Source organism: Lutjanus erythropterus, chromosome 4 (genome assembly GCF_056507025.1).
Source record: "Lutjanus erythropterus isolate fLutEry1 chromosome 4, fLutEry1.hap2, whole genome shotgun sequence".
Taxonomy (NCBI): Eukaryota; Metazoa; Chordata; class Actinopteri; order Lutjaniformes; family Lutjanidae; genus Lutjanus; species Lutjanus erythropterus.
In genome coordinates, this window is record NC_139320.1 from 27,481,495 (window position 1) to 27,506,869 (window position 25,375).

At 38.1% G+C, this 25,375-nt stretch overlaps 2 protein-coding genes across 2 annotated transcripts in view; one reads left to right on the plus strand and one right to left on the minus strand.

The window, feature by feature from the left end:
• Positions 1-5,357, minus strand: part of axl (AXL receptor tyrosine kinase) — a 38,908-nt gene extending 33,551 nt beyond the window's left edge. Inside the window, exon 1 of the mRNA XM_084717483.1 lies at positions 4,754-5,357. Within this exon, the coding sequence (XP_084573609.1) occupies positions 4,754-4,919 (166 nt within the window). The 5' untranslated portion in view covers positions 4,920-5,357. The remainder of the gene's footprint in view (positions 1-4,753) is intronic.
• An 8,994-nt stretch (positions 5,358-14,351) lies between these two features.
• Positions 14,352-25,060, plus strand: LOC146328457 (uncharacterized). The gene is made up of 5 exons (XM_084716402.1): positions 14,352-14,421; positions 20,557-20,815; positions 21,041-21,074; positions 22,692-22,878; positions 24,344-25,060. The coding sequence occupies exons 1-5, from the start codon at positions 14,367-14,369 to the stop codon at positions 24,697-24,699; spliced, it is 891 nt and encodes a 296-aa protein (XP_084572528.1). The 5' UTR covers positions 14,352-14,366; the 3' UTR covers positions 24,700-25,060.
• Positions 25,061-25,375: the final 315 nt, after the last annotated feature.

Below are 25,375 nucleotides of genomic sequence, written 5' to 3' on the forward strand. Positions count from 1 at the left end.
TGTTTTTTTTAAGTAGAAAAGCCGAACAAGGGACAGAGATCGCAAATTAGGCATGGCTCGACACCCTATGCATCACATCTGTATCATGTTAATGTAACCTGTTACAATCCTCTTGCATTGTCTTTAATAAATAGATTAAAAAAAATAAATAAAGTAAACAAAAATATTCACTTTATAGTGATACAAAGCACAGAAATCAAGCAAACTTTGACATTTGAGAATCAGCATTATTTCGGTTTAATGAATAGATTACCAAAACTGTTGTTGACTTATCAATTAAAACTAAAATCTTCATTAAGTTGTGTGCATTGTGATAAAGTGTCCATTTACACTGGACAGGCTTGATTTAGCCATCGCTGAGATATGATAACAGCAGGTGAACCCAGAGTTTACACTAGTTCCTGAATGAGTCCAGTTATCTTGTGTCCCTCACTGACAAGAGGGACTGACCTGCGAAGGACAGAGCTGATACTGGGACAAAGGCTCCTTGTTGGGGGACGGCTCCTGCTCCTGCTGCTCCGACAGTGTCAGAGCACACAGAGAGCTCAGCGCAAACACTTAAAATATTCAGGGTTTCTCTCAAACACTAGTGATAAGGCTGCAGGTCGTCTGCCAAGACGTCTGCGAATCTGTTCAACATCCAGAAAATGACGCGGTGGACAGGGCTCTGGTCCTGCTATTTCTTACTCTTGAGACATTGAACAGAAATGAGAGGTATTCCTGTTATGCATTTCAAAGATAAAAGAGTGGTCAAAGCCTTGATCTTTGTTTAAAGACGAATTTGGCAAGGACACATACATACAAGGGGCATAGATCTCTCCAACAGGAATCTTTTTCTGTCTTCAGTAGCGTCAAGTAAAAATGCAAAGCATCCACAGCAAGGATAACTACTCCTTATCTTGATAAAACAGATAAAAGATAAAACAATATGACAATGTGTAAACTTGAGTTCTTGAATTTCAGGTCAAGAGTAAATCACACTTGTTTACTGACTGATGCCTGTAAAGATTTTCTCAAGCTTGTCAACCCGCCCTCCTAGTCTATTTCATGGCCAACCTTCAACCTCTGACCCCTTCACTGTGACCCCACTGGACTCCGCTGCGACCCACCTCATGCAAACACACACAAACACACATAATTCAGCTGCTGAGAACAGACCAGGGGTGGTATTACAGAAACCTAACTTGCAGATCTTAACTGTTTGGTAACCATGTTAATTAGGGTTAGGACCTTATTTAGGAGAAAAAAGCCAATAACTTAAGGATAACTGTTCAGCAGTCCTAATTGTCACTTTCTTTGGTAGTAGCTAACTTACTAACTAGCTAACAGCTATGCACAGCAGTTAACAGAAGTGTTCACTAACAGTATCTAATGGTTGTGTTAGTTAACATGTTAAGTCTGTATGGCTGCTCTTCGCTTAATTACAAAATGGATGCCAGCTTTGGCAGAGGCTGTCTGCTATCTTAAAATAGGAAAAATATATTACACAAGCATCCTATCTTCCCCATATTCTAACTAAACTTGCTAACCACTAACAATAGTCGACAGTAATGTTTGCTAACAGTAGTGTTAGCTAGTTGGAGCTAATGGAAGTGTTAGCTAACAGCAACTAACAGTAGTTTTAGCTGGCTGTTTAATCTGTATGGCTGCTCTTTTATTGCTTGAATGACGGATAAGGTGGAGGACTCTTTATCATAGCCCACCCTCTTTCTTTAAACAAGTTAGTGTTGTTGTACATTTCCAAAAAGAACAACTTTGAATTTCTCTACAAATGTCACTAAAACCTCTAATTCGTCTGTCTTGAAGTCAAATGCCCATCATTGTTTTTGTATGTTATATGTTTGGGCATGTTTTGATGATAAAAACCAACAAAGTTGTTTAGCTTGACATAATGGGAAAATAAGCATCAGTTGCTAGGTAACAGACATTAAAGAAGATGAGCGATGTCAGGTTGAGTATTTAGGATTTTCTAACCTAAGTTAAGATATGATGAAATAAGATAAGATTCCTAAGGTTAGTGAGGATTTCCCTCTGTAATACCAAACGTTTCTGTATGGGGCTCCTGTGATGTCAATAGCACTTTGGCAGCACTCATTTTTGAGAAGAGAAGGCCCTTAATTTTGTGACACACACACACACACACAAACATACACAACCTAGCATTCAAAAAGCTTGTTCTGGGAGTGTGCAATAAATGAAGGGGCCCGCTGACTCTCTGCTTCACCGCCCCTCTGTCTCTGTGTGCTTTTTGGCGTTAAAAGTCATTCCTCCCTTTATTTTTAAGCTTGGCTGAGCACTTTCAAGAATCTACGTAGCCCTGACTTTTTTTTTACATCAGTGCCATATTGAACAAAAACAGCCCTACTTTCTCTCTCTGTCTCTTGGTGCTGCATTCATATAATAATAAGCTTGTAAACCTTTTATGAGTATGCGAGTATGCAGAGGTGGACAGAGAGCAGGCCTTAACTGTGTGTGTGGGGCCTGTCTCCAGTGATTCATTTATGCTTAACTACTCCATCTCCTTCCTTTTGTCCTCTGAATTCCCTCGAGGTCCCACACTTTTTTTTTTCATGATCTGTCTCTTTCCTCCCCATCTCCATACTCCTACTCTCTCTGCTCAGATGTTAAATGTCAGTGGACATACACATACCAAAAATACCCAACACAGTCTGAGCATTTATCCTCCTCTCACTTGCCTCCTTTATCTTTCTGGCTTTTTAATGCTATGTAATTCAGCCCCTCCATTCACTGCTGCGCCTTTGCCCTTTTCTCATTTAGCCCCCTTTTCACGCCATTCTTCGAATTCATCGCTACACATTTTGCCACCTCCCCTCCCGACTCTTTCTCCTCCACTCTTGCCCCCTTTACCCCATCCATCATTTCCCTGCTGCCTGACTCTTGAGTCAGACCGGCTCTGACTCACAAAACCAAAGCATTCGCCTGAGCCTCCCCCTGAACCCCTCCTCATTCCTCTACATCCAAATAGGAACTGAGACATCAGGAAAAATTCTCTTTGAAAGGATCATTCTGAGCGTATAAATCACAGCGGCATCTAGTAATCTCTGTCCCTCCTGCTCATACATCTGCTGAGGGCAGAGGTACAGCTCCCAGAGAGACAGTGTGACCATAATGGTCAAAACACATGAGCTGACAGGTGGAGGCCCCTGTACAGACTCCATGTTTTCATCCACTGGTTGCACAAGGTGATGGTTTCCAAACTTTTAACAAGGAAAGCTGATTGCTAGAACAGATAAGGACCTTTGAGTCACAGTTGGCATGGATTCCACACTGATGCAAGAAAACCTGATTTGTAGACACCTTTCTAAAGAACTCATCGGGCTGGCTTTATCTGAAAACAGCAGATGTCGCTCTGCTTTATGCATGCATAGTGAGTTTCTCCAGTATTATGATTGTTTTACTTCCCAGCGGGATTTATTTTAAGCCTTTGCCCTTTCCCTGCCTGGAATACATCTCTCAAAATTCCACAGTGTTCCGGAAATGCCATGACTGATGGGAATCCTGGTCTGGATACCTGGTTTGGATGAGTTCCCAAGAAGAGCAGCTATTTTGCAGAGGGGGTTCATGCAGCACCTAATAAGGGATGCAACTCATACTAATTTTGCATTATTGATTAACTGAGAAAATAATTGGCAGACTTACATTTCATAACTTTTCATATCAGAAACTGTCATTAAATTCAGGACTTATTGTGATTTTGCTATTCTGTTGCACATCTATCCATCCTGGGAGGAGGATCCCTCAGGTTTCTTCTATTTTTTCCCTGTTCCCTCTGTTTTTTTGGGGGGGAGTTTCTCCTTACCCAATCAAGGGTTTAAGGGCGAGGGTGTTGCACACTGTACAGATTAAGAAGCCCTGAAGCAAATTGTGATTTGTGATATCGGACTATAGAAATAACATTTGGCTTAATTTGACTTGATGAATTGATGATTAGTTGTTTATTAGTTGTTAGTTGTTTTGCCCCCCCCCCCCCCCCAAAAAAATAAAAATAAATAAATAATAAAAAAGCAAAAGATCCTCAAATGTTTTTTGTCCTATTTTGCCCTTTAAAAAAAGGATTAAAGTGACTAATCGATTATAAAAATAGTTTGTGATTAATTCAGCAGGTGACACTTAATCAATTAAATTACTAATAGCTGCAGCTCTATCTAAAATCCAAAGATATTCAGTTTACTGTCAAAGGACCAAGGAAACGAAACACTCACAATCAAAAGGCTTAAATCAGGGAATTTGACTTTTTTTTCTTAAAAAAAAAACTCTTATGAAAATAGTTGGCGATTAATTCGACAGTTGACAACTAATCGGTTCTACACCTGATCTCAAAAAACATGATCCTCCAACACTCCAGCTTTTGATGCCAGTCAAGGAAAACAAACTCTTCTCCATCAATTTTACCTCCTGTCACTGAACAAACAGGCATCAGCAGAGTATAAACTTTGAGAATAATTATTAGAATCCAGCACAACTTGTCTTTATTTGTTTTCTTTGATCACCTTGTTTTATAAGGTTTGTTTTTATGTGTAGTGAATTCCTTCATGCTGCCCAGATGTTGCACCCAGGCACTTGCAGCTGTGGTTTGCACTCGCCACCCCAAAGCAAATTGATTTAATGAGTTAAAAGCAGAAGGCTGACTGGGCTAATTGCTCGTTACGATGTTTTTCCTCGCATTGAAGCAGACAAACAACAGTCAGATTGGATGAAAAGCTGCTGCATGCTGGAAATTATTAACGCTTACCTGTCAGCGTGTCGGCGGTTACTGGCCTCCAAGCAGAAAAAACGACGACGAGGATCAAAAACGATAATTTAAACCCGCTCATGGTGTTTCTCGAGAGGGTATCACCTCTGAAAATGTGCTTCTTCGCGAGTGGAGCGGTCATCTTGGAAACATCCCCGGACTCCATCACCGCATCTCAGCGGAACAATGATCCAAAGTTTGTGCGCTGGAAAAGTTTCGCTGACTGAGAATGTGATTATCCACAGATGGGACCAAAGAAAACCAGATCCCGTCGTTTCAGTTCCCTTTTTTTGAGGAGGCAGACTGTCCGCTGTTGCTCAAAAGTCTTCTAGCTTTTTCCCCTTCTGCGTTGTTTTGGTTGATCCCGATGCGGACAAAGTTGCTGCCCACCAAACTTTTAAGTTGTCCAAAAGGCGCACAGCAGAAAGCGCACCAAACTTGCTGCTGATTAAGTTGTCCAAACCCGAGTCTATTTCTAGAAACCGAGAGAGTATTTTTAAACCTGTGTTTCCTGCCGTCCAAAGTGTCTCTCCTGCCCACCGGTTCCCTCAGACTCCCTCAGACATCCCCCTGGCCCTTTCTTTTCCCTCTCTCCCCCTTCAAACACGATTCAAATTCCTCAACTCAAGTTCTTTCCACCCTCCTCCTCCTTGTCTTCCTCCTCCTCCTCCTCCTCCTCCTGAGTCTCCCTCCTTTTCTCAGAGGATGTGAGAAACCCCGCGGCATGCTGATTGTCTCAACACAATCCCCCATTCGCTTTTTAATTACACATGGATCCCCACAAGTTGTAAATAGCCCAGTAAATCACACGGTTTTTTTTCTCGCTTGAAACAAAGTGTCAGCCAGTCTGTGGTAAACACAGACCTGCGAACTGCCCCTGTGTGGATCAGCAACATGATCAATGACAGACTATAAATTAGTCTGTTTACTTGTCAATAAATGACACACAGTGAGTTGTCTGTTAAAGAGCAGTTAATTATTTGGCTTCACCTGTCACACTTGAATACTGAAACTGACATTCATGTATCAGTTTTTATATGTGGATATCCACTAATTGTGCCTAAATATGTGGTTTAATTTTTACCTTAATGTTGTAAACTGTCTGCTGTTCAAACTTGCTACTGTTTTCTTATGTCTCCATAAATACAAATAAATATCCTCTAAGCGTTTCTTCTGCTTTTGTATTATAGTAAGACAACCCTTCTAAATGATTTATAAATGGTTTACAATAAATTAGGTTCTTAACACTCAAAATAATTTCTAAACAAATATAAACAAGTTCTAAAAGTTTTTACATATCAGTGTGGACTTGCTATGTCGAGGTAAACAATATTGCCAAACCCGCTGTGTACAAATCTGATAATCTAATCTGTTAATTTGATGCCAGATGAAACTTTCTGACTATTCAGATATGCTGATGGTGGTTAAATGCTGCTGCTAAATGAATTTAATAAATATGTGATGAAGCTGACAGGTATAAATGCTGCTGATGGAGAGGACAAACTAAGCAGTGACATCTGAGGATCAGTACAGATAAATGTGGGCTCACTATTTGGCAAGTAACAGGTCACTGTTGTCCTTGTAACAACTTATTAATTCTTTATAAAGTGTTTACAGCTTAGAGTGTCTTATTGTACGTTTAAGGTGAAAACAAACAGCCACATTAACAATTTATTGATTAATTTGTATCGTTCATGTAAAAAGATTAAGTTAAAAAGATAAAATGAGCAAAATCAAACAACTCCTCAACTTCTTTAAAGGCTCAATAACTTGGTTAAAAACTGAAAATGTCTGCCTTCCAGTGAATTTCATTACTGGCCTATAAACTAAACATATCAAATCACTTCACAATTTTAAATGTATTACTTGCTGTTAACAGTTTAAAACGATGCTTGAAAGCAGAATCAGTAGGATTTGTTTACTGAGTGTAAACACACCAGAAAGATAATTTACTGTTGAATCTCATTCTCAGGACGTCACATATTGATGTTTTTGGTTTCGGCAAAACATCCTGAGCTCAGCAAAATAATGAGAAACACAGGCAGAGGGCAGAATCTCTGCAGATACAGACACCAACACACACTTCTAGTGGGTCATAAGTGATTATTGAAACTGATTATGTTCATATGAGTCTATACGGTGTATTTTTTTTTTTTTTTAGGAAAATGTTGCATATTATGGCTTTAACCAGGCATATTAATTTGGGGCGTAACAATCCATCGATCTGGATCAATGATCCAGTATCATTGATGTAATGTTAAAACATCATCAAGATAAGCCTTTATTTTGAAATTCCCATGGCATGTCTATGTCTATGAATGTTGACAGCTATTATTGAGTCAGATTTTACGCTCTTTAAAACATTAAATTATTTTATGTGCATGAAGTCAATTCAAAGTAAACTTTACTGTGCTTAACTGGTCACAGTGATTTCCAATTATTTATGTGTTGTTTTCCTTCTTTTATGGTCAAAAGCAGAAAAGAGCGGCGTGTCAGCTTCTTCTGAATCTCACTGTGTTAAATGGACATATGATCAGAGTACTGACAATCTGTACTCGAGTACACATCCTGTTAGATTGCTAAAATATTACTCAATTACAAGTAAAAGTTCTGGTGTTAGAAATATACTTCAGTAAAAATACAAAGTATTTATTGCAAAAACTACTCTGAGTATTAGTTACTTTTAACCGTTGACGTCTCAGTCACCTCTCTAAACTAGGGATGCACATTTTGTGCGTTTTTCTGAACCAATAGTTGGAAATGCTAACAATCAATTAATCATTAATAATTTATCAGAAACAAAACACATTTATTTCCACATTTTTTAAAAATCATTTTAAGTCTAATTTTTAGTTTCCTTGTGCAAAAATGGCTCCACCTGACAAAAAAAGTCAAATGAGGTGAAATTACAGCCATGACTATTGATTAAATATCCAGAAATACATTTTTAATTGATTAAATTATTAACAGCAACTAATCAATTAATGATTGATCATAAACATCCTTACTCCAAATGTGTTTTGTTTTGTTTTTCGTTTGTATGTCCTTTTTCTCATTGGTGCGTTTGTGATCAGATCACCTGATTGGCTACTAAAATGCAGATGAAAGGTTTGGAAATTAATTCAAATTACAGTCGGTACTCAACTATGATTTTAAAAGTAACTAAGTAGATTACATCTTGCAATGCATACTTAAGTACATGTAAAAGTACAGACTTGAAAATCTACTCATAAAAATACAAGTACCACCAAAAAAACCTATATAATTACAGCAATTTGAGTATTTGTAATAAAATACTTCCACCCCTGCATATATTGTCTAATGTTGATCACAGAATGGAATCTAATTTAAATTGTGTCATGGCAGAATTCATGATATCAGGAAATATTGTTGTCCAAAGCATCGATATAATGTTGTATCATGATGAAATGTGAATTACACTCCTAATATTTATGTATTATTTACAATGACAACCATCCAACAGGATAAAAGCCTGTTGATGGAGACTTGGAAAAAGAGAAGTGACCAAAATATTACAGTAACATGATAGTAATACTATTCAGACTATTCCATTTGTGTTCATTGCTACTCCTCATAGCCAGGATTATGTCATCAGAATGTCTGGGAATTTGTTTGAACGCACCGTTTCAGCCAAAACAGACTGAAGCACCATCAGCTGTAGTCTAAATAAATGCTGCTGTCCCCGATTCCCATCAGACATCCGGTGCAGCAGTGCAGAGTTATTGTGCTGTTGTGATGTCTGAGGTGACTGTGTGTGCTCAGACAGAGGTGATGCTGGCGCTCAGTGCCTCGGGGAAGTCCCTGCAGAGTTCACATACACCATACATGAATAATTGATTTCTTGCATAGATTCCTGTTTTTTTTCTTTTCCCATGAAAATGATGGGAGGTGCCGCTCGAGACTCAGGTTGCGAGGACCTGCATGGTCCCACTGGCCCTTTAAGAGTGTCTCTCTGGACAGTGTTGTGTTCCCAGGGTCTTTAATGGAGACAGAGAGGGACTGAGAAAGACCCCATTGTATATGCTCTCTTTTCAATACGAGCTTGAGCAATGGTGCTCTCACTGCTCCCAGATAGAGGCACAGAGAGAGCGGCGAGGGTGGGAGGGGAGAGGGTCACCGAGGGGGTCCTGTACAAGAAAGAGGGGAGTTCTACTCAAAAACACAAAGTTTTTGGGGCTGGAAGGAGCGAATGTTTGGGTTTGGAGGGGGATGGGCTTCAGCTCGCAGGACTCAGTGTTTAGGTTTAAGCCACACCAAAATCCAGAAAACCTGATTCATCAAACAGCAAGACTTACAGACTTAAAGATTTTCAGATGGATTAACAGCTAAATCACATGCTTCCAATTATAAACCCACTTGGACCAACAAGAAAAGTTAAATGGACACCAGTTTTTATGTCCTGTCACAAAGGCAGGCTGCAGTGCCAATATCCTGGTTAGTCTGAACAAAACAACCTGTTGGTTTTTGAAGGAGACTGCCTATTGGCTGCAAGACATGGGAAACACCTTCCTCCTTCTCTCCCAGCTCCAGGGCCACCCGGGGATGCTAACAATGAGCTAACCTCCTCTTGCTCCTGTCCTTCTTCTTCATCTTCTTACTGCACATTGGATGCAGCCGCAGAAACTGCTCCCCCAACCTGTTGATACATCATAATGACACGTGACCGTCTGAAGTTTACAGAGGCTCTTCTGCCCCCTGCTGGTGTAAAATGCAACTGCACGAGACTTTTAAAGGCTAGAAATACAGCAGACAGAGGGTGTGATGTCAAGTTAGGCTACTTCAAAACCAATTAACTTGCTCTTAGTCTATAAGTTGTTTTGTGCATTAATATGTGTATAGGTACTTTTGGCTAACACAATGGAAACATGCACTAAAAGGGTATACTTAAAAATTGATTGAAATTTTATCTAAATTGTAATATGTCTTAATGCAATTTTCAAATCGCAGGACCTGCAATATTGTTTTTAAGGCAAAATGCATATCAAAAAACATTTAAATTAATGAATGTTGTGAGGCAGAGAAATCGTGTCTTCAAAAAAACATCTTCTCATCTTAATTTGGTACAGGTTCCTGCAAAAAGAAAGTCATCATAGTCATTTGCACGTTTTTCAGTCAAAATAAGAATAATGATGTAAAGATCAACATTACCTCTAACACTGCAAATCATATTGCAATTGTAATACTGTTTTTTTTTTTTTCAGAATTGTTCAGCTCTACTTTACAGGATAGAATCACATCTTCTGAAATCTAACAACACTGACATCAGGGTGCAAACTACAGGAGAGCTTGGGGAGCTTGACTCCTCTAAATAAGATATGAGCTCCCCTGAAGACATGATTTATGATTTATATTTTAAAGGGAGTTCTAAAATATTGACAATATGGTATATTTGCCATGCACTTCTATTTTTCTGTATCTCAGTTATCAGGGATCATGCATAAAATAAGGCTATTACTGACATATGATCCATGCATGAGGGTGATTCCTCACTAATTCTCTCTAATACAGATAACAGCATGCATGCTAATCTTGCCAACACCAGCTTAGCAAGGCAGCTTAATATCATAAACTTTACTTTAACTGATCAGAAAATCTCAGAAACGTACCAAATAATTATTTGTACTCATCTGTATGTGATGGGTGACTTTAACCATTGTTGATGAAGACTTGATCCCTTACAGACAGGCTCATAACTTTTGTGTTTAGAAGCATTTTTGCTATTTGACCTATCTGTATTTGTGCTGATACATTAACCCAAAACCTAACTAAAGTGTCCACCACAGAAACTAAGCGTAAAAGCGCAGAGGATGAGAACACCACACCTAATATTAGCCATGCTACAACTGCTGCTAAGTTATCAGCTACAAAAGAGAGAAAACCCAAAAATATTCAATGCAATATATGTAGTAGAGGGTCCCTGCAAAATCGACAATCCCTCCTTTGAGGGAAAAGTACTTGAGATGAAGCTAATATGAAGATTCGGACAAATATACAGTATCTTCCAAATTTACAGTGTTTTTAGTATGAAATTTCCTCTTTATGCTTCTGAAGAGTTTTCTGTTTGTTTGATCCACACTGCCAAAGCCTCATATTTGACTTTGGCTGAAATGCATTTTTACACAGAATGAGGACTATGAATTTTGTCCCCCATCACTGCACTTTGTCCAGACATGAAACAACATCCTGTGCAACAAGGTAGCTGCAGCATGCACCCAGATTCAGCCAGAAACACACACCATAAAATTATTTAACATCCAGCACACACATCAACTGCCGTATATTTTCCCTTGAGCAATACGTTTTGCATTTTTAACAATGCATCTACAGACTCCCTGTGATGTACAAGCGTGGGTGTACTGATCCCACTGTGAAACAACAGTCCAGTCTGCCAACTTTACGTCAAAGTAATCCGTATGTAGACAAATCAAACAATGAGAGACAGACAAGACATTGTTTTCTACAGAGCTGATGGACAAAATCAGTGCTAAACATAAGCATATATTGGGCACAACAATGGCTAAAACACTAGAAAATAAGCAACCTTTACTGGAGTCTAACACTGCTTGATTTTGAACATCTGCTTTCTTTTAAACTTAGCACGATAGCACAGATCTGTCACTGTAAGCATGAGAACCTGGTTTCTCAAAAACACTTGGCTAAATAACTCTCTCTTAATGATTAGCAAGTACTCACAGCAAATCGGTGCTTGCTCTTGGTGGGAATTGTTGTGTCTCTGTAAACAATATGAGTCTAGACTGTCTCTGTATGAAAACTGCCCTGAGATAATCTTTTATGATTTAGTGCTTTGTATTGACTTAACTTAACTTCCAGAGTCACTCAAAACAAAAACAGGCTTCAAACAAAAGTTCTGGCATGTTGCTGGTATCACACAGGAGATTGCAGATAATTTCTCATTGACTGTTTTGGTGCAGTTTGTTGAGCCCTCCTTTCAACTGTTATTAGCATGAAACCAGACATTATTCTTCATTCACCTGCATGTTTTTGTTAGGTTATCAAATGTTTTTAACTTTAGTGTGAATGCATAAAATGTGCATGTCTAAGAGTCCCTGTGTGCAATTGTAATGCAGATATATTGATTTTTATTTGCTTTAACTAATTCAGATAAAGACATAGTTATAGGAGGTTGTCCTTAGAAACTGTTTGGAAAAGGGCAGGCACTAAAAAAAACACTTGGCAGGTGATTGGATGAACGTCTATCATGTCCAACATGGGCTAACTTTGACCAATCAGATCAAACTCTTGCCAAAGCTGGTCAGTAGAAGAGTGAAAACATCTTTTCCATTGAGAAAAGCCTTCAGTGCCATTCTTTACAATAAAGAAAAACTCTCCAGTTCTGATGCTAAGCTCTTCAGCAGCCATCATCGTTCAAGACATGTTGCTTCCATGGACGCTTCTCGAGCATCATGAGTATATCTCTGGCCTTACTCCGCCATTACATTTTTCGTCTCACACACCCCCTAGAGGCAGCTGGCACACCTCACTCTACTCTAAGTAAATGTGACCTCTGACCTTCCTGGATGAGGGCAAAGTGAAAATAAAGCATTCCTGGAAGGGGCTATAAAGAACATTAAGTTTTATTTCAACTTTATTGTCTTACTGCTCTTTTTACTGGTTTTGTTTAGGGCTACAATGATTAATCAATTAAATGATTATTAATAAACTATCAATTAAGCTTCTTATATGTGAATAGTTTCTTTTAGGGATGTTCCTGTGACTAATTTCCCTGTTGATTAAACGCAAAATTTAATTTAGACTAATCGACTAGTCTAACATTAAGAAAACACTCAGAAAGCAAAAAAAAGAAGAAGAAGAAAAAAAAAGCGTATTAAGAGCCATTTGAAGATGTAGTCTACCGTTGCCAAATTGTACTTAAAATTCCGCTGCAATGCGCGCTACTTTACACCATGCAATACAAACATTACATATTAACGTACGAAACATGACAACAACTCACTAAATGCTTCAACGTCTCAGACTGAAGAGGATCACATTATCCGCGTGTAAATGACGTGGCGCTGATGTTAGCTGCCAGCCTGCTACACAGTGTGGCTAATGTTAGCAATGCTAGCAGCAGCAGCAGCAGCTGCTCTGCTTGCAGGTTAATGTCCGTGTCTGTGCTGAATGAGGTCACATGTTGCTCCACTGAGCTGCAAAACATCTTAGAGGCAACAGTTAACTGGCATTATGCCTGAATAAACTATTAGTTTAAAATTTAGTTTAAACTACTACTATTTCTGGTGCCGACTGGCAAGGGTGACAACGTTAAATCGTATAGAGCTTACCAGCTATTTAAGATTTTGGGAAGTTAAGATGCTTGTGTGATGAATTGTTCCTATCTTAAGTTAGAATAGGAACATTGAATGTTCATCTGTAATGCAGAGCTGCAATGATTAATTGCAGCAAATTAGATTCATGGCCAACTATTTTGAGAGTAATTATCCAAGAAAAAAGCAAAAATGCTCAGATTTTAGCTCCTTAAATGTGAATATTTTTTTTAGTTTCTTTGGTCCTCTCTCTAGGTTGTAGACAAAACAAGACATTTGAGGACAATGAGAAACATTGATCAACATTTTTCAAAAAGAAAATTATAAACAGATTAATTAATAATTATAATAATCATTAGTTGCAGCCCAAGTATCATTGCTTATTTCATTTCAATGTACGTATTTTTGGCATTTTGTCTCTGTTGACTTAATTCTATTCGTTGTATCCTGCTGAAGGAAGGATTTTCTTACTGTGCTTAAACCCTGCTAAAGATAAGTGGTTATAGATAATGGATGGATGCGTGAACTGTGCATCTCCCTTTCTATTTAAGGCTGCCACTATCTTACAGCTCATTTATCTGTAAATATGGGACCTGTTTGATTGTGTTGTGTTTCTCCTCAATCCCTTTTGTTACATAATGTTATTCTAACTGTGATGAGCAAGCACAAGCTGCTACAATGAGTGGCGTTTAATCCCGCTTGGATATATGACATTGAAAAACAGTTAATATCTTGGAGGTTGTTGCTTGTATCCCAGGTCCGGTCAGATTAAAATCTTGGTTGGGCCTATCCACAGCCCTGCAACAACAGGCGTCCAGCTGTGCAAGAATAATAATCCCTCTGTTTTAATCTGCCTGAGCGGGAGGTGATCCAAGCCCTGGTTCGGAGGCCATCCAAGGGCAGAGAAATACACTGAGAAACAGGTTTGATGACAGTTTAATGATAAGCTATTATGAATCACCCATATGCTGTGAGCAGGACTGGGAATAGAGGCCTAAATCCATGCGTTCCTGAGAGACCAGCAGTATGTGAGCGTGACATCTGGTGATGGTCACTAGGAATATTATAGGATCTTTCTGGTGGGATTTACCCATCGCTTTTATGATTATTTGGGCCTTCCTCTCATACAGCATGATGTTTATGTGTGCATCAGCGGGGATGGCTCCAATTCCACTCACAACAGCATGGGTTTAAAGGAAGGAAGGCCTAAATAGTGGGGATTATTCCCTCTCTCTCTCTCTTGCTCTCTTTTACCCCATTTTCCTGCATCAAACGCTCTGCCTCTCATTTCAGTCCCTGTCGTCGTGATGACCACAGGCATGAGCACAGCAGGCATTCATCGGGGCTTCCTCAGGAAATATGGTAGGCCCGCTTTGATTGTGCAGTTCTCTCCCTCCACGCAATTACTGATACGCTGCATTTCTTTGTCTGATTGTTGTTTGCTTCATGTTTGTGTTCATTCTATACATCAGAAGTCAAAGTTGTATTTTATTTCAGTGTAGTCACCTAAAACTGTTCCCTATCCACCTATGGCTGACATCTGACTTAACTATGTTTGCAGAAGGGCTGCAACTAATGATTATTTTCATTATCGATTGATCTGCAGATTATTTTCATGACTAATTAATTAAAGCTACTGCAAAGAGTTTTTAACTAGTTACGAGGCAGTCTCAAATTATTACTGATGCCTCTGTATGACCTACATAAGTAAACAAGGAATCAGGCTGAACCTATACAGTTATTCCTATGTCTGTGACCTGGTCAGATTCTCTGTGAAATCAAATTAAACAAACTTGTCTTTCCATTTACCTGCCAAAGTTACAATGAGTAGTACATTAGCCCGATAAAAACAAGCAGTAAGAGGTTTTTACTTGAATCATTGTATTTTTGACATTATATATTGTGATTATTATGGTGGAAACACTACTGTTTTGTCCACAGGTGCTTCCAAAATACATAAATATCTAAACAAATAAATAAATAAAGTTCCTTGTAGTAGCTTTAATTTTTTAGTCGGTAAAATATAATAATAATGCACAATAAAAAATTGTGCAAAATGCCGATCACAATTTCCCAGTGCCCAAAGTGATGTCTTCTTCCTCTGTTAAAGCAACAGTCCAAAACCCAAAGACTCTTTTTTTGTCATAAATGACAAAGAAAAGCTGAAAATCCTCACATTTCAGAAACTGTAAAAATGACTGACGCAATTAGTTAATTACGGGGTTCAACGTTAATGTTTTTTTCCTCTTGTGGGTCAGAAATCTACTTGCCTGAAGTCAATATTTACTTGCTCCTGTACAGTGTTTTATTTATTAATGCTTATCAAATAACAAAGCCGAAAGTGATGTGTTTAGTAAGGTTACAATGTCAAAGACAGAAAACTGTTTAAAAAAATCCATCTCAGTCCATATTACCAAAGATATTCAGCTTAATGTGATAATAAACAAAAAAGAAGGAAATCTCCCTGTTTGAGAAGCAGAAAACAACATTTTCTACTATTAATGAATGAAAAATGACCTAAACTATTAATCATTAATCAAAGTCGTTTAATTGTTGAATTCTTTTTTACCACTTACCACAAGTGAGTTCCCAGATTTATTTGCCCAACATGGCATTTTACTTACTTTACATGCAATCCTATTATTAAGTCCTGGATTATCAAAATAGTTTTTCTTTTGATAGACTAATCGACTAATCATAGCAGCTCTAGTTCGCAGTTGAGCTGCAACAATTAAACAATTATGAAACGATTATTAAATTCATGGCAAACTGTTATGATAAGTGATTTACTGGTTTGTGTAATTATTTAAGAAAAAAGACAAAATTCTTTGATTGTCTTGGGTTATGGACAAAATGTGACATTTGAGTATGTCATCTTGGGCTCTGGGAAACACTGATTGTCATTTTTCATCATTTTCTGAAAATTTTCTGGTCCAAACAACTAATTAATTAATTAATCTGTTGATCATTTTCTTGATGAACTGATAATGAAAATAATCGTTAGTTGCATCTAGGGCTAAACAATTAATAGAAATTTAATCGAGATCACAATAGGAACTATTGCAATTTTCAAATTGCAAGGGGTACAATGTTTGTTAAATGCGAATTGCTTGTCAAAATACCATTTTAAATTTAATAGTGTTGTCACATCTTATTCTACAGACTGACAAACACTGATCAACTTTTCCCCACCATTTTCTGACATTTTATAGACCAAACAAATAATTGATACATAGAGAAAATAATCCATTATGAAACTATTTGTTAGCTGCAGCCCTAGTTTGCTGTGTTGTTGTTATTGTTGTTGTTGTTGTTTGTGGCAGTTTGTGACATTATTTTGTCCATGTGGAGAGTTTTGATCTGAAATTGCCAGTTGTCATTGTAAAATTATGCCAAAAAAATCAAATCATCATCATCAAAAAAAACTGTATCACAATAAAAACAGCCAAAATTATTATCCTTTTTGAAGGATCTCAGGGTTTTAGTTGATGAAATGACACTTTTACAGTCTTAAATTTAGACTCATTGTATTGAGTGTATTGAACTTGTGCCCCTGGGAGTAATCAATTTTTGTTTTTTCATTCATCTAAGAATAGCAGACTTAGCAATAAATGAAGAGGAATGGTGTCTCAGCTCAGCGCTCCAGCTTTAAGATGAGTGATATCAATTTGAGAGTCTCTTTGTGTGATATAATCGCTCCCAGATGTGCTTTTACAGAATGACGAGATGTTCATTTTCTGAGCCAAGTCAGGATCCAGGACTGGGCCAATGTTTCATGTCTTTGTGCTGATGATACATCTGTTTTATATCTCCCCCAATTTAATTTGATATGACGGCTCAGGGGACCGAGGCAGAGGACACTGTTTACCAGCAATGTCAGCAGTCTTTCTGTTTCTCTCTCTCTGTCAACTGTGGATAAATATTAGTAAAATACCGTCACAATTCTATAAAGTTGTCGGCACATCAGCGTCGCCATGGTGACAGACATCCAACCTCCTATACCTCCATCGATTTATCTATCTATCTCTCCCTCTTTTGCAAAATCCACCTGTTCACGTTTAATCCTCTGTATGGAGAAATAGAGCAGATCTTCCCCGTCCATCAACATGTGCTCTCCATCTATTATCATTATTACACAACGGACACTGTCTGGGACACTTACAATAACAACGCCACCATGTGTGTTCTGTCCTGAAAACTCACACTTTGTGCCAAAACCAAAAGCTTTCCCTTTGGTTTCTACAGGTTAGGAGAGATACACATCAAGGGCACAGATCTTATTACAATTTAGGTGGGGGGACAGCAGTGAAAATAAAGCCCTGGACATAACCGTCGTGTTTGGTTCGTTGATTAACACATTTTTGTGGGTCAGGCGGTGTGGAGTGGCTCTCACAAAGAGGTTGGGTGGGTGCAGGTCTTAACAAACCCTGACCCACTCATCACCACCTGCAGTTTGTGCTTATTAAGCCACATTTTACTGTGAAAGAAGTAGAAAACAGGTTGGTTTTAGCTCCACTTCATCTGCTCAATTTAAGAGAATTATTTATGTTAAAATACACTCTGCTGCAGGTGAGCAGACAGACTTAAAGGGATAGTTCACCCAAAAATCCAGTCATTATCTACTCAACCTCATACCAGTTGAAGGTCAGGTTAATTTAGTCCACAAAACACTCCTGTTACAGAATCTCCCAAACAACTTAAGTGAATGGTGACCAGTTTTCAAATGTAAAAAAAACTCCATACTGCTGGTGTAATCAAAGTCTCCTAAAGCACCAACATGCCAAGTTGATTTGAAAGACGTCATTTACACCTTGCTTTTAGCCTGAATCTTCACTGTAGATCCTTAGTTTGGAGCCACATTTATGTGCGTGTGCACACCGTCTGAACTGGGGGTTTGTGGTGTGCGCAAGTGAAGGGCATCTTGGGGATTTAGGAGACTTGAAGGCACGTCTCCTCTGTCCTCCCTGAGATCTGCACCCATGATACACACTTACACACTGAATATGGCACAATATTGCTTATAGAGTTGCAGCACATGGCTCTTTGGCCCCTCTCAAGTGGCTGACTATGGCTTTCATATGAAATATGAAATAATGGTTATTTCTTTAACATTTTAATTTTCATTTGTCATTGTTTCATTGTTCACTTTCACACTTTCATGCTGCTCTGACCACTGTTGTTTATTAGAGATGCACTGATCCACTTTTTTTTTCAGTTCCATCTCTGATACCTGAACTTAGATATCTGCAATGCAACAATGTCCACCCCTCAGAATATTTGCTTTACACACATTACAAGTTGCTGTCTTGCTTTTCAGTGTTTTTTGAGACAAACATATTTTCAATCTAAGGACATGTTGAGTTAGCTAACAGTCACCGGCTCACTCAGGTGGAGACTGTCTTATGTTTCGTTATGGCAGATTCAAGGTCCAGTGCCAGCTCCAACTGCATATCTTTGTAGAAAAGTGAAAAATTGCATCATTCCAATGAGTGAATTATGTCACTTCCAATATTGGACTGGATCAGTCCCAGCTTCACTGTCTATGTCTAGTTTATATTTCTTTTAGAATTCAGGCCACACATGCTTGCATTTGTCATTGCATTTCTATACACATGCACCTTACTTGAAATTTAACCGATGTCCTGGTAAAGATGCCCCTCATGAGGGGAACTAAACATTTTCAGGTGTTTGTATTTTTTGTCACTCAGTTTAACAGTTAATGGAACATAATGCAGCTCAAGACAATATATTTTACATGGCAGTGGTTTTTCATGCTTAACAAAAATAAATGACAGCAAAAGGTTATCAATGAAGCGCAAAACAATCACAACTTCTCCACTCAAGTGACAGAGGGTAGACACCTGTAAAATTGGTAGTAATCTCAAAGACGAGTCTAAATACTCAATTAAACATCACTTATCAACTTTTAAAATTTGTTATCTAGCAACTGACACTACTTTCCTCACCAAACTAAACAACTTTGTAACTGTTGGATTTTTAAACATTCTGAAACTTACATTAAAACATATAAACAGATGGACACTTTAATTCACAGATGTTTAACACTAACTTGGGAGGTAAAGGAAAGAGAGTGGGCTAAGATATTAGACACAGTCTCAGTATCTAGCATCTACTTTGAAAAAGCAATAAAAGGGCATCCATACAGATTACTCAAGTTAGCACTATTCCAAGAACTCCAAGCACACTACCATTAGTTACTGTTAGCAAACACTACAATTACTTACTGTTAGCAAGCATTACGGTTAGGTACTGTCAGTTAACACTACCATTGGCTATTGTTAACATACAATTAGCTACTGTTAGCAAGCAGTATGGTTAGCTACTGTTAGAAAGCAGTAGTTAGTTAACACTACCATTAGCTGCTGTTAGCAAACATAACATTAGCTACTGATAGCCAACACTACCATTAGCTACTGTTCGTTAACACTACAATTAGCTATTGTTTGTAAACAGTACAGTTAGCTACTGTTAGCAAGCAGTATGGTTAGCTACTGTTAGAAAGCAGTAGTTAGTTAACACTACCATTAGCTGCTGTTAGCAAACATAACATTAGCTACTGATAGCCAACACTACCATTAGCTACTGTTCGTTAACACTACAATTAGCTATTGTTTGTAAACAGTACAGTTAGCTACTGTTAGCAAGCAGTATGGTTAGCTACTGTTAGTTAACACTACTATTAGCTACTGTTAGGAAACAGTACAGTTAGCTACTGACAGTTAACACTACCATTAGCTACTGTTAGTTAACACAACCATTAGCTACTGTTAACAAACACTACCATTAGCTACTGTTAGTTAACACTACCATTACTTACTGTTAGCAAACACTACCATTAGCTACTGTTAGTTAACACTACCATTACTTACTGTTAGCAAACACTACCATTAGCTACTGTTAGCAAGCAGTACAGTTAGCCACTTTTAGTTAACACTACCATTACCTACTGCTGGTCAACAATACTATTAGCTACTGTTAGCAAACATACCCTTACCCTTACCCTTGCTACTGTTAGCAAGCAGCATGCATAGCAACTGTTAGCTTGTTAGTAAGTTAGTCACTGCTATAGGTGAGAAAAATGAGGAGGAGATTTTGGGAAGTTACTTTTCCTATCGTAAGTCATAAGGATAGAAACAACTTAAGAACTGTTCATCTTTTCTTTCTTATTTCCTAAATCAGGTCCAAACGTATTTACTATGGTAGACTGCAAGCTAGGACGTTTACTTTGAGACACTTAGCCTGCATGCTAAAATAGGTTGTAAAATGGTCGATATTACACCATACAAACATCAGTGTTAGCATTGTCATGGTGAGCACGCTGCCCTGTAGCCTCATAGTCCTTAAAGACAATATTTTCTCAACTATTTTTAATCTGTAGATCTGTTTATCTCCTGTGAATCTTTCCATAAATCACCCAAGATAACAAAAACAACCTCCCGCACACTACATGAGTGTTTCTTTGTGTTTTTGCCGCAGGGGGCTTCATGTTTAAGCAGTGGAAGGAGAGGTACCTCGTCCTGACCATGGAAGGAAGCCTGTTGGTGTGCCGGGATGCAGAGTCCCCTCCTGACCAGGTGGTTGCACTACAAACCAACTGTGAGTCGATCGCAGAGGGACGAGAGATCCTTGACCTGCCCAAACTGCCTCCAGGGGGCAGGAGGGACTGCTGCTTCGCCCTCATCCTGCCCCAGAACAAGTTCCTGCTGCTTCTCACCGACAACCCTGATGACTGCAAGTGGGTCAAAACTCACACTGGAATTCAAATGTCCTTTGTCCCACTCACTATCTGATGTTAACTGCACATGGTGACATATTGACACATTCAGTCCTCGTTTGTCCCCCTCACTATCAGACATGTTTACTGCGGTTATCAGACTTGGACAATACTGCTCTTTCTCTTGTGATGTTACGAGCTTGGCTCTGGTTCAAATATAATGACTCGTCGTTTTATCTTTCACAGTCTTTGGCTGAATTTGATCAGGAAAGTGAGGGAGGTGAGTCAGCAGTTTACACTTCAGTCTGTCCTGTTCTCCATGTCTTCATCACAACACCTCAAAACTGAGAATTGGGACAAATCATGTCCTACAAAATAAAATAATAATAATGATAAAAAAGATCAAAACCAACACTCTAATTACATTTTTTTGTGTGTTATTTAAGAATTTATATATCAGAAATATATGTAATTTATTAAATGTTTTGGCCTGCTTTAATTTTTTATAACATGTTAAAAATGTGTTAAAAGTCTTTAAAATCTAAAATTAACAACACCCACATTATATGTGTAAACATATGCTAGTATATCATCTAAAATCTTAAAATTGATGTTTGTCTGCCCTTTAAAGTTGTGTCCCAGATTTAGGTCAACTCAGATTTTCACAAAAACATGATTTAATCAGGCATAAAAGGGTTTAGCTATCCCCTAAGGACCCCTATCTCATTTCCTGGTTTTAAAGAAAAAGTGAGGAATACTGTTCAAGCATTTGCAAGCTTTCTATTTTTTTGAATTAATTAATACTGGTATCTGATGTGTCTCAAAACAAATCATAACATGTCAACTCTGTAGCCCTTCCAAATCAAAGAACAGTAAGAATTATGGTTTTAAAATGTGTGTTTTGATTAGCATTAACAAAACTCTGTGCAAATTTTAAAAAATGAAATGGCTGCTCACTATGACTTTACTGTGAAATGAAAAATGTTTACATTTTTAACTCTGTAAGATGTCAGTTCTGTCCATCTGATGGAGCTGATATCTACATTTAATAAGAGAATTTATCACTGGGACGCTGGCCCGTTACAAGGTTTAATAGCCAAGAGTTCGTTCTTCTAAAATATATTATCTTGCCATAATTAAAGAGCAAAAATCAGCCCACTTCAAAATACAGTTTTGTTCCAATTCTCAAGAATCATATGAATCTTAAAAACATGGAACATCTGCAGACATCCAAATGAAATTCCTTGGGTATTTTTGTATGTGAGGCATCTGTATTACTGTCACTCTGTAAAAAAAAAAAAAAAAAAAAAGTAAACAGGAATTTAGTGGCATCACATAATCTTTTCTCAGTTGAATTTATTCAAGTTTATTAAACTTAAATCTTGTGTTTATTTTCCAGATCACCTCAGAATGTATAAACATGAGTTTAATGAGTCTCATTAAATTAAGTTTCTAAAGAAACATGATCAGCATATTAGCAAACTTCCCAGCATGCATTGCTTGAGAGTCAAAAGTCTCCTGAGACCCTTCCCTTTTTTAGTTTGAAGAAAACATATTTGATGAAAATTTAGTGTGTCTCTAACACACTTTGAGATAAGTATTGAATTTGTTAATTAAGTTTATAAACTATATAAAATAATTAATGTTCTAAATGTTCATCAGTGTGACTGAAGAGTTGATGGTTCAACTTAATGAACATGTTTTCTCAAGTACAACTGAATAAATATAATCTTTATCTGACTTGAAAAGTTTATTTGAACTTGTCTTTTCAAATTCAGTCAACTTAAAGTTCTAAGGCAGCCTGGACTGAAAACAGATACCTTTTTTTTTTTTTTTTTTTTACAGTGTACTGTTTGTCTCTGTGACATAATGACCTTGAGTTCGTCTCATTTTCTAGGGTGTCATGTCACCCCTGACCCTTCAGAGACAGCGCAGCATCACTCCCTGCATCACGGACAGAGACCCCCTGCCCGACTCCTCCAGTGATAAAGACCCCGGGTCACCCAGGGTGGGTGAGGGCACCCCTCCTTTGTCTCGGGTCACTGAACGAGGAGGCTCCTTCAGAGACAGAGGCCAGAACCAAGGTCCGCTATCAGGTCGTCTCGAGTTACTTGACAGATGTAGACACAAGTTAAAGCTGCATTTGGGGGTGTAGTAGGGTGAAAGAGCTAAATGCACAGTAATTTAAAGGTCCAATCTGTAAGTTTTACTGGGATCTGTTGGCAAAATATAACTGAAATGGAATACGATATTTATTTGCATGTTTTAATTAATCTAGAATTAGCTAAAAAAAAAAAAAAAGAATTGTTCTGTTTTCATTACCATAAAGTGAGGTGGTTGCAATCTACAAGCTCACCACTAGATGCCACTAATCCTACAAACTGGCCGTTTAAGAAAAAATAAAGAAAAGATCGTCACCACTTCATCAACAAAAAGTTGCATTTAGAAAAATCAGTGTATAGAAATAAAATACAAGCAAATGAAGAAATTCATTCACCAATTTGACAACTATTCAGTGACATAAAGGGACACAAGTATATTTTCTAATTACTAGTAAAAGGCAGAGGTGGAAGTAACTAATTACAAATACTCAAATTACTGTAATTAAGTAGTTTTATTGGGTATTTGTACTTTTATGAGTAGATTTTCAAGTCAGTACTTTTACTTGCACTTAAGTATGCTTTTCACTGTGTTATCTACTTAGTTACTTTTAAAATCATACTTGAGTACTGAGTACAATTTGAATGAATATCTAAACTTGTCATCTGGATTTAAGTAGCCAATGAGGTGATCTGATCACAGACAGACCAATGAAAACCAGGATGTATAGATGAAAAACAAAACAAAATGCTGTGGCAGCACACATTTGGAGTAAGGATGTTAATGATTAATTGGTAATTCATTAATTTCCATTAAGAATTTAAGCAAACCATATTTAATATGGCAGTAAGTATATCTTATTTGACATTGTTTTGTCTGGCAGAGCCATTTGTTGAATAAGGAAATTTTAAATCTCTTAAAAATTAGAAAAAAATGACCAAACAAAGAGAAAATTCCTGTCATTTGTTGTACATATGTGTCGTATTTTGCCGTTCCACAAATGTTTGCTGGGTTGTAGCTTTATTCTCAGTCTTTTAGCAGTAATGTTATATCATGTATGCAGCCATTAACTTTACATATTCACTTTTACAGGGTTTTTGTTTTAAAATGTGACAGATCAAAAAGTCCACTGGAGATGGACCTCTTAGCCGACTCAGGGAGTTTAAGCTTTAGTATTAGCTCACATTAGCTAGCTACACAAGTGAAATCTGCTAATGAGAGTCAAAATTTAAGCCGAAATAATCCCTGGTCATGAGCCAGAAGTGAGAAGCTGCTTTTGTTTACTTAAATCTGCCACCATTATCACCGTAAACTGCAAATGTGCAGTTTGAAAATGTAAGCTTGACAGTCATAGCAACAGTAACTAAGGAGGGCGGAGCTTAGTAAAGGATCAGTCAATTATTTATTGTTGCATATTGTTGATATTATTTTTCAAATCACATTCCACAGGCACTGGATCACGGCGGCCCATGCGCAGCGTCTCTGTGGCCCCACCTCATCGTGTGTCAGATTGTCTTCGCCATGGCAACAGCAGCGATGCCCGGGCAGTGAGGGCAGTGTGCCTGCTGATGGGAGGGGCAGCGGCCTCCTCTGCTCTGGGATACCTCAACTCCTGCTCCCCGTCCTCTCCCCTCGCTGTCAGAGCCCCAGAGATGGCCCATGGCACAGGGGGCTTCTCCGAGCTTCAAGCGGGCGGCTCCTTCCACGCCTGCAGCCAGGACGTCGACTCCCCTCACTTCAACAGCTTCGACTTTGAAGGAGACTCCGACTTTGATGCATTCGACTGTGGAGGATTTGCTTTTTAGTTTTGACTTGAAAGGGAGAGAAACTGTTTGAAAGACCTTTTATTCCCTCTGTTGGTATCCCTTTATAATATAAGGGCATTGTTATTAATTAATCACCTGTCGGGATATCTATAGGTCTAATTTATAAATTAATGAAGGTGTTCTTCCTGGCTTTATGCCCGTGCTCCTCAGGTAAATCATTCATGATCTTGACTCCTCTGAACACTGTCTGTCTGTGTTATATCAGTCTTTCCATGCCACAGGATGGCTCGAGGGTGAGCAGTATTTGATTCCAGACAGCCATACAGACGTTTATGAGGACATTTTAGTCTCAGAGCTTTAAGGCTGGGTTGCACCAACAAGGACTAATTTCTAAACCCACTTAAATCGTGTCTTAACTTTAAATGATGTTGCACCAAACACCAAACTAGCTTAAAATTAAGAAAGATTTGATTTAAACCTCTCTTTAAACCTTGGTTTAGCTATTGCTCTTAACCTACATTAATTTTTCCCCTTACTGTGCTGTTGCATGTTTTTAAATCTCCTAATATTTGCTATTATATTGCTCCGTTAATTAAGTTTTTCTTAGGAGAAGAAATTAGACCTTCTCTGCTGAGCCATCATAACCAGGCTGGTTAGGATAACTAAGTTTTTAGCTAGCCAGCAAACTGTAATGTTTTCTTAACTTCTTATCCAG